General features: G+C 42.8%; 1 protein-coding gene across 4 annotated transcripts in view; it reads left to right on the top strand.

The window, feature by feature from the left end:
* The first annotated feature begins 996 nt into the window (after window positions 1-996).
* The window catches only part of ago4 (argonaute RISC component 4), a 29,286-nt gene continuing 19,958 nt past the window's right edge, over window positions 997-10,324 (top strand). For 3 of the 4 annotated variants that reach the window (XM_039820512.1, XM_039820510.1, XM_039820511.1), the window contains exons 1-3: window positions 1,161-1,179; window positions 7,065-7,236; window positions 7,526-7,646. In XM_039820512.1, coding sequence (XP_039676446.1) covers window positions 1,161-1,179; window positions 7,065-7,236; window positions 7,526-7,646 — 312 coding nt within the window. Of the gene's footprint in view, window positions 1,180-7,064; window positions 7,237-7,525; window positions 7,647-10,324 lie in introns of all 4 variants that reach the window. The other variant, XM_039820509.1, reaches the window with a different exon arrangement.

Here is a 10,324-nt window from a genome sequence, read left to right as displayed (position 1 = left end):
AAAACAATAATACAACACACACAGGGGCAATTTTCCTTATGAGTACTTATATTTTTTTTCATACTTTGAGTACATTTTGCTTAGAATTCTTACAGTATGTACTCTAACAAAGATTTTAAATGGACTTTTACTTGTAATGGAGTATTTTACACTGTTGTGTTGCTACTAAAGTAAAGCACTTGATTCAATGGTAAAAACAAATAATCTGATCTTTTACTTGAGTAAGAGCACCAATGTCAGTGCATAAAATAGTCTTTTCCAAGTAAAAGTCCTGGTTTCAAAATTGTATTAGTATTAGTGTCAAAATATACTGAAGATACCAAAAGTAAAAGAAATTGTTATAGTCCAATTTAGAATAGTGTATTACTGGATTATGTTGATCCATAAATAAGCATCACTTTAATGCTGGTTAAGGTAGGGTAGGGTAGTTGTACTGCTAGTTAACCAAATCTATAATATTGTAATATATATTCATAATTCATTTGTAAGTGGCATAAAATGGAATTACTGCTTAATTAAGCAATTACTTAATTAAATTAGTAGCCTAATTCAGTAATTAATCAATTAATTGAATACTTTTCCAACAATGAATTGTAATCAACTACCAACTCTACTTGAGTGCAGTACAGGAGCTACTGTCTTCAAGTTCAAGTACCTGTGTACAGGGCCAAAGTACAGTATTTGAGTGTTGTTTTGAGTGAATGTACTTTACAACCCTAATTTGAATAATTGTACTTACTTTCAGCTCTGTTGGTTAGGTAACTTGTGAGTATTTACATCCAACCATTTATATGTTATTGTTATATTATTATTAAGATTAGTTTTACTGTATTCTGTTACCATATACTATATAATGCACACCACCCTCCCCACCCTTGACTGGGATCATTAAAGTTTGATCGGTTTGATCTACCATTGCGATGCAGCAAGTTACGCATGCGTACAGCAGAGTCCAAGGCTTCTAACTGGCGCATGCGCACTTACAAATCCTCAGAACCAGCAGCGGTAGCTCGGGTCAGTTCAGTCAGCAGTCATCCACGCATCTATCTATATTCCCTTTTCTTAAATTAGCCACTTTAAGCTTCGCGATACCGCCCCCAATTTCAGCGTCGGTACGGAGCCGCCAGGCCGGGACAGAGACGGAGAGAGAGGCCTCGGCCATGGAAGCGCTCGGACCCGGTAAGAATTTTAAGAAAATAGAAAGCGAGCAGCGGAGAGAGCGATCCGGGTGTTGGGCGCGTGTGCGCATATGCGTCGCATCACTGGGGGCCGCGGCTGCAGCGAGGCCTTGACGCTCTGACGGGAAAACAAACCGAGGCCCAGCCCGTGTGTGTCTATATATGTGTGTGACTTTATTTACAACGAGTGGGAGCCACGTTTTGTGTTTGTACGAGGAGGGTTTGTGTTTAAAATCGGTTATCCAGTAATGTCTGTGCTGTTTTATTTATCTGAAGCACGCACTGCTCGTCGTGTCGGGGCTGGCATTGTGTGAGTGGGGATTTAACCAGGACCTTCCTTCCTTGCTTCTTTCCGCGTCGTGTGTTTACGTTGTTTGTTCACGATGTGTTTCTCTTTGGTCACATAATACGACCTCATTCGTACAAGGAGACCACACAATACCGTCGAAATATGTCAAAATATTCCACCTGTATAAATATCTTTTCCTGCTAAACCATCTACATTTGTACCATCGCCATCAGGAACAGTACGTCTCTTCGGGCTGCCCTCCGACCAAGATGACAGCGAAGGGTGAAAAACAAAAACAAAAAACGCCAATAAAACGCATGTTACATGCGTTAAATGAGCATACGTGTGTGTTTTGTACCGTAATTTACTGGTTTTATACGAGGCTGTCATTTGTTAACGCGCCATGCGTCTGAGAGCTCAGCAGGGATGGATGGCGCTTTTATCGATCAGATCTGCAGGCCAGCTCCATAGAATTCTCCTATATGATAACAAAGGCACTTATTTTGCAGCGATGCATTGATCTAAAGAGAATGCATGCGGAGATGAATCGGCCATACTGTACACACAGCGATACAAAGCATTTTATTAGCAAAATATGTGTTTATCTCCATTTATTTCTAAATAGACAAACTGTTCCTCATTTTGTTTGTGAAATGCGCCCTTACATACATGAGTAATTGAGTGCAGCTTGCAGAGCAAACACATCACTTTTTTTTTGTCACGGTGAAGAAATTGTTTATTTTTGTTGCATCGATGCATGTCTACACACATTGATCACATGCTCTTAAAGAAAGGTGGTGGCAAAAGGACAACTTAGATGTATAAGTTAAGGACATTTGCTAAACAGCATGGTACTGTGTGAGCATGGGGATGTTTGGATAGGACAATATTGTACACCCGTTCACAGGTGTGTGAGCCACACATAATCAGTGAAAGCCTTAAAGGTCTTATCTATGATAACAGCAGCTGTTACATTGCAAGGAGGTCTAGTATTTAATACATGTTTACCTTTTTATTAAAGTAGAGTGTGGATGTAAGTTTGATATTGCAGATATGAATAATAATTAATTTGAATACAGCAGTATGGTTGTAGTGCCCAGTGTCTGACCTTTTTTAAACTCATATTGGCTTACACTGAATGCATCTTTACAAGAGTCTTATGTGCAAAACAAGTTAGGCCTTTTAGAACCTCTAACTTTTTCAACAGTTGTATTAAGTGACATTTTTGTTCACATTGTAGATTTTAATTTGAAAAGTCAGCCTCTTCTGGTCCAGTTGCAGGAGATTTCTTCAGAAACATGCACTTTCTGGCTTTTGCTTAAGTGTGGCTGGAATTCTTTCGACAGGGCGCCCCAAAGGTTGTGTGTAATAATGTGATGCAGTGTTTTCATAAAGCAGCTCGTTTAATCTGTTCTTATTGTTTAGGTGCAACTATTAGAGTGGTGTTCAGATACTACTAAAGCAGCTGACAGAAATTGTCACCGGAAAGATGTAAAAAGAGGCAGACAGGCATTAATTCACTGTAGGTGGTGTGAATTAAGGCAAAGCTAAGCTCACTCAGGTTGAAAATGTTATATCTTGAGCGAGAAATTAATGATTGTTCCAAAATATGACTCCACATCATTAATATACAGAGACTGGTGCAAAAAGGCAGAAGTCTGGAGTAAAGTAAGTGACTACAATTCCCAGTAAAATGTGGGAATGTTTGATGATTATTTCAGCATCCGCTATTACGCATAGATGTTATTTCAGCAGCTGTACTGCCAGTCAAGAAATGTATCAATTGGCTGTTTGTGGTGGATGAACATGGACTGCAGAGGTGAAATTTGTGTAAATAATGATTATAATATTGCTTTTCCGGTGTGTACTTTCTGTACTCATCAGTTAAAGTCAAAATCTGTTGCTCCTGAAGCAACAGCGAATGGTTAAACTTCTCTGCAGTGATGGGTGGATAGACCTTCTTGTGAATGGTCTTTCTCAGTACCTCTGCCTCTTCCCCAGTCCAGCCTGGTCCTTAATCCAGGTGATTTGCAGGTGTTAGCGTCAGCGTGCCCCCTGCTCAGTGCTGTTAGTCTCTGACTTGCCACCAGGCCAAGCCATCATCCTCATGCTTAACTTAAGCCCAGCTGTGTCTCGGCTTGATCACACTGTGGTTACCAGGGAAGGACACACATAGCATTATTAGGCTGTACAGTACACTAGTATTAAACCTCTCATCAAATGTGAGTACACCACCACACACAATCTCATGGTTTTTAAACATTAGATCAGCGTAGAGAGAAAAATTTGAATAGTTGGACAGGGAGGCGATAATCTTTGTACTGTGTTGTGTTGCTCCTTGAAGATGTTGGTGGTCAATTTTTGGATCCAAGCTAAAAGATGCACTCAAACTACATAAGGAGCAAAACGACTTGTTTGGCTCCAGTCATCTGTCATTTTCTGTGCCAGGGAAAGCTCGTTTCACTTCCTCTGTGACTCAACGTAGCTGCAGCTCTGTCTCACTTGAAGCACAAGCATACAATTATGCAGGAAGCTTGCTTAACAAGTTGTTTTAAATCAAGGACTAGGCTAAATGCCAACTTTGACAAGTCTGTAGAGTCTCTATGTGAATTTTAGCTCTATTTAAAATGTTTAAATAAGTTATATTAAACAGAAAGGAATCATAAACCTATTTAAATCAATTCAGTTTGCCTTAATAATGCATGGCAAGGCTGCTAAAAGGAAGTATAAAAAACAAAATTTGCATTAATGTAAATTTTTATTAATAAGCTTGTGAAAAAGAACAAAACGTATTAAGGAAAGAAATTACTTAACAGAGGTTGTATTCTAGACGGACATAATGTTCTACCATGTGTAGCTACAATTGAATTTCTGATTAAGTGGCACTCTTTGAACATGTTATGTTTCTCCTGATTGTTTTCGTATTGGAAGCTGTTGGCAAATTTGATGTCTGCTTGCCTGTGCACATCTCCCCCCCCATGACAGTTTGGGTAGATGCAGCCATAAACTGTTTATTTTGGCTGTGGTTGTGAGGAAGGATGAGTTTGGGCATTTCATGTTGAGAGTGAGACACGCGCATATCTAAACGTAGTAGTGTGGCAGCTGAGGAGGCTATATATAGGTACATCTCTGGTTTTGGTGAAAGTAGAAGAGGAAGACCTCGAACTCACTGCGCTGTTCACGCAGAGTAAAACCCCTTCTGTAGTACTTTTACGTGCACCTAGTGAGCACAGAAAAATTGAAACCCATGTACAATATCATACAATTCAACACACAGGGTATCTGCAGGTCTTGCCTCAAAAGGCATTAGATGATGATTAAAAAGTCTTAAATGTAGTTTACAAGTAATTTCTCTTGCCTTTTTAGTTATTTTTTGTTACTGATTGCGGGCTGCTTAATAAATAATTCCAGGCTATAATGTCCATACTGGCTCCATCTCCAGAAAACTTTCATAATCATTTAGTTTTTTAAGCCAAAATGCCAAACAACGTTCTGATTTCTGCTTCTCCAATGTAAGGATTTGCTGCGTCTGTCTGACTTTTATATCTTTGTAATCTTTGTGTCTTTTCAATATTTTCTGACATTTTATAGACTTAACAATTAATCAAACATGTCAGATTAATCTAATGAAAAGAATTAAATTGCATTTTATGTGGTATTATAAAGGTCTTAAAAAGTCTCTGCAGAAATCCAGAGTACAGCATTATGCATTCGCTTTGTGAAAGGTCAAATTTGTATGAAAGATGTCATAGTTTGCAGTTGTGAGAATGTTGTGTGAACTGCATTTTATTGTATTTTTTTATCCACCCCCACATGTACGTACAACTGAAGACAGGATGTTATATAAACACATTTTCCTGCTTGTAAAGCTTTACGTAGACGCCAACACAACGCACCAAAATGGAGGCAAAGGAATACACTTGAATTACTATCGAGTTCAGTGCACTTGAAATGATTTTGTGTACTTGTGATACATAATGTAGAATTATACACTCAGAGCTCTTGGTATGCCTATTGTTGCCATCAGTAACCTGGCCAGTAGGACAAAGTAGAGTGAATCATCAGATGGTTTTAATCCGTCGTGACAAAGGAAAACAGATCTGCAACGAAGAGCTTCTTATTCAAGACTGTATCCTAGCAAAATAATGATGTCGAAAAGCTGATAATATAATCAAGCTAATGGTTTGGTTAGTATGATGGAGTTGAAGGAGGAAGAGGAGGAGGAGGAGGGGGGAGCAGGGAGCAGGGGAGTTGATTTCGGGCCCAGGCTAGATGAGGGCATGTTTTCAGGAAGCGATGGGGAGGGTCCCAATTGTCCGTGTTCTTGCGCTTCACTTGCTAACTGGAGCGTGTGGGTGCATGGAGTTCAGGAGGACCCCCGCAGTCCCTTAGCTGTCGGTTAACAAAAGCTTGAAGCAGCCTTCTCCAACCTCCTTCAATACCACCAACACAATGTTATTTTAATATTGTTTGTGTGTGTGTGTATATATATGTGTGTGTGTGTATGTGTGTATATATATATATATATATATATATATATATATATATATATATATATATATATATATATATATATATATATATATATATATATATATATATATATATATAGTGTTTTCTGCATATTGAGTGTGTTTTCTGCATATTGAGTATGTATTCCATCTTTTTCTTCTTTTGTTCCAACTTAATTTAGAGCAAAGATCCTCTTTGAGCATTTTGCAGACATTCTTGTACAGATGCATGGCAGCCCAAAACAAGAGATCAAGTATGATTTTGACAGCAGGCATCACAGTGCCTCCTTCCGTCCATGTTAATGTAAAGAAGTAGTGTTAATGTGTGAGATGGATTGTAATTCATTATCAGTTTTACTTGAAGCCTGAGGTCTTGAGTATATAAATGTGCTGTTTTTAACTGACGACTAAAGCGTTGAAGACCTTTTTCCTCCATTGCCTGCAGCTTTTTATGCTACCAGACTCGCAGGCACCACACCTGTGTTAGGCACCTGTGTACGAGCGTATACTGTATGTAATGTGTACGTGAGTGAGATGCATGTGTGTGGCGTGTACTGTGTGTAACGGTAATCCCAGACTCTGCGTGACACCCCTCCATATGGCCCTGCTGCGGTCTGTCTGAGAGGAGCTGGGCCTTTGTCTCGGCAAGCGGGGTGGGCGCCCTGTGTGTCTGGGTGGAGCTGGGGGCGGGCTGAAGGATAATTGGAGGTCATTGTTTTGCCAGCCCCTTGTTGACCCATGTAGGTCAGGGGCCAGAGTTACGGATCAATCAAACCGTTTATGTGCGCCTCTGGGTCTGTGAGGCCATTTCAGTGCATTCAAGCAGGTGTCACTGATGAGTTTGCAACAAGTTTGGCGTTGCACCGCGCACATTCATCTTTAAAATCGGACATTTAATGCAAAGATAAACGCTCTCACTGTCGCCACCTTTGTTCACATTCAAAATAAATGCCAAAGTGCTTTATTTTAAGCTTAGCTCTTTTGTGGCGAGGAATCATGCATTTTCTTCAAAAGTCTAGTAGATCAAGCCATATAAACTCTAAAATGGTGATAATTCACAATCACTCTTTTCTCTGCTCTATCCAGGCCCGCCCGCCCCTCCCTCTCTGTTTCAGCCTCCGCGGCGTCCCGGCCTCGGCACAGTGGGGAAACCCATCCGGCTCCTGGCCAACCATTTCCAGGTGCAGATTCCCAAGATTGATGTCTATCACTATGATATCGACATCAAGCCTGAGAAACGGCCTCGGAGGGTCAACAGGTAAATCCTACTAACAAGTTTGAGCAGAAAATGCACATTTTAGTAGAGTTTTTGTCTTAGATATTGCTAATTTTGAGATGCCAATTGCATCTCTAGCTATTATAACAACACAGACACACTGCGAAGTTTAGATACCAGCAAATGGGGAAAGAAGGAAAAAGAAGCATTTTGTTTTATTGCATTAAAAATCTGCATGGCCATTTTATGTTTATGTTGTCACCAGAAATGTTGTTAAATTACTGTTATGCCTGGGTTTTTGGCTCACCATCCTGTTGTCCCTGTCTTCTAGGGAGGTGGTTGACACCATGGTGCGGCACTTCAAGATGCAGATCTTTGGAGACCGACAGCCTGGCTACGACGGGAAGAGGAACATGTACACAGCACATCCACTGCCAATTGGGAGAGATAGGGTTGGTATTTCAAACACCTGACGCTCATGTCATGAGCATGTACACAAATTAATTTGTGTCTTTTTATAAATGTGTGTAAATGTTTTTTGACATGTAGAAAAATCAATTCCTCTAAAGGATTCAGAAAGGGAGAAATTGTTTACACTTAATAACCTAAACCCAGCGATTTGTTCATATTTTAGGCTCGAGGTGGCAGGCATGTAAATGGTTTAGTGGATTAGGTTGCGTGTTTGTGGGTTTGTAATTGGAAGGCTGCCAGCTGGATCTGGAAAGTCTGTACCAGGAATGTGAGACCAGTACTGATGTACCAGGACCTCTAATGGAAGATGGAACACCAGTCTCTTGAATGCTCATACTCTTATGTTTTCTTACATTACATTTAGGCTTTTAAAATAGTTTTGATTTTCAAATACTTACTGTTTTACAAGTTTTGATGTTCGACAAAAAAATTCTGTGATTTTGCTCCTAAATGTAAAATCATGTTGTCTGCGTTTGGTCTGTTAGCCCTAGGAATAAGAGAAATTTACCTTCAAACAATAGTATTTAAGGCGAGACACTACAGGTGAATAGGGTAAAATTTATAACTAGCAGATATCACCATGAAACACTCCCAGTATATTACTTACATTAAGATGAGAAAAAAATATATATTACAAGTTTTCTGTAATTGAATGTTTAAATATGCAAATTATCCATCCATCTTCTTCCGCTTATCCGGTGTCGGGTCGCGGGGGGAGCAGCTCCAGCAGGGGACCCCAAACTTCCCTTTCCCGAGCCACATTAACCAGCTCTGACTGGGGGATCCCAAGGCGTTCCCAGGCCAGGTTGGAGATATAATCCCTCCACCTAGTCCTGGGTCTTCCCCGAGGCCTCCTCCCAGCTGGACGTGCCTGGAACACCTCCCTAGGGAGGCGCCCAGGGGGCATCCTTACCAGATGCCCGAACCACCTCACCTGGCTCCTTTCGACGCAAAGGAGCAGCGGCTCTACTCCGAGCTCCTCAAGGATGACTGAGCTTCTCACCCTATCTCTAAGGGAGACGCCAGCCACCCTCCTGAGGACACCCGTTTCGGCCGCTTGTACCCTGGATCTCGTTCTTTCGGTCATGATCAAGCCTTCATGACCATAGGTGAGGGTAGGAACGAAAACTGACCGGTAGATCGAGAGCTTTGCCTTCTGGTCCGCTTCGCCTTTTCGCTGCTAATGGTGCAATAGATTGAATGTAATACCGCACTGCCGCTCGATCAATCTCCCGGCTCCATTGTCCCCTCACTCGCAACAAAACCCCAAGGTACTTGAACTCCTTCACTTGGGGTAAGGACTCATTCCCTACCTGGAGTAGGCACTCCATCGGTTTCCTGCTGAGAACCATGGCCTCCGATTTAGAGGTGCTGATCCTCATCCCAGCCGCTTCACACTTGGCTGCGAACCGATCCAGTGAGTGCTGAAGGTCGCAGGCCGATGATGCCATCAGGACCACGTCATCTGCAAAGAGCAGCGACGAGATCCCCAGCCCACCGAACCGCAACCCCTCCCCACCCCGACTACGCCTTGATATCCATCCATAAATATTAAAAACAGGATTGGTGACAAAGCGCAGCCCTGGCGGAGGCCAACCCTCACCTGAAACGAGTCCGACTTACTGCCGAGAACCCGGACACAGCTCTCACTTTGGTCGTACAGAGATTGGATGGCCCTGAGAAGAGACCCCCTCACCCCATACTCCCGCAGCACCTCCCACAGTATCTCCCGGGGGACCCGGTCATACTCCTTCTCCAGATCCACAAAACACATGTAGACCGGTTGGGCATACTCCCAGGCTCCCTCCAGGGTCCTTGCGAGAGTGAAGAGCTGGTCCGTTGTTCCACGACCACGACGGTATCCGCATTGTTCCTCTTCAACCTGAGGTTCGACTGTCGGCTGAACCCTCCTTTCCAGCACCTTGGAGTAGACTTTACCAGGGAGGCTGAGAAGTGTGATACCCCTGTAATTGGCACACACCCTCTGGTCCCCCTTTTTAAAAAGGGGAACCACCACCCCGGTCTGCCACTCTTTTGGCACTGTCGCAGACTTCCACGCAATGTTGAAGAGACGTGTCAACCAGGACAGCCCCTCCACACTCAGAGCCTTGAGCATTTCTGGACGGATCTCATCAATCCTCGGGGCTTTGCCACTGTGGAGTTGTTTGACTACATCAGTGACTTCCGCCTGGGAAATTGACGACAATCCCCCATCATCCTCCAGCTCTGCCTCTAACATAGAGGGCGTATTAGTCGGATTCAGGAGTTCCTCAAAGTGCTCCTTCCACCACCCTATTACCTCCTCAGTTGAGGTCAACAGTGTCCCATCCTTACTGTACACAGCTTGGATGGTTCCCCGCTTCCCCCTCCTGAGGTGGCGAACAGTTTTCCAGAAGCACTTTGGTGCCGACCGAAAGTCCTTCTCCATGTCTTCTCCAAACTTCTCCCACACCCGCTGCTTTGCCTCTTTCACGGCAGAGGCTGCAGCCCTTCGGGCCCTTCAGTACCCTGCAACTGCCTCCGGAGTCCTCTGGGATAACATATCCTGGAAAGACTCCTTCAGTCGGACGGCTTCCCTGACCACCGGTGTCCACCACGGTGTTCGTGGGTTACCGCCCCTTGAGGCACCTAAGACCCTAAGACCACAGCTCCTTGCCGC

Source organism: Perca fluviatilis, chromosome 13, assembly GCF_010015445.1.
Source record: "Perca fluviatilis chromosome 13, GENO_Pfluv_1.0, whole genome shotgun sequence".
Taxonomy (NCBI): Eukaryota; Metazoa; Chordata; class Actinopteri; order Perciformes; family Percidae; genus Perca; species Perca fluviatilis.
Note: the sequence above shows the minus strand (reverse complement) of the source record. Positions and strands in the feature narration are given on the sequence as shown.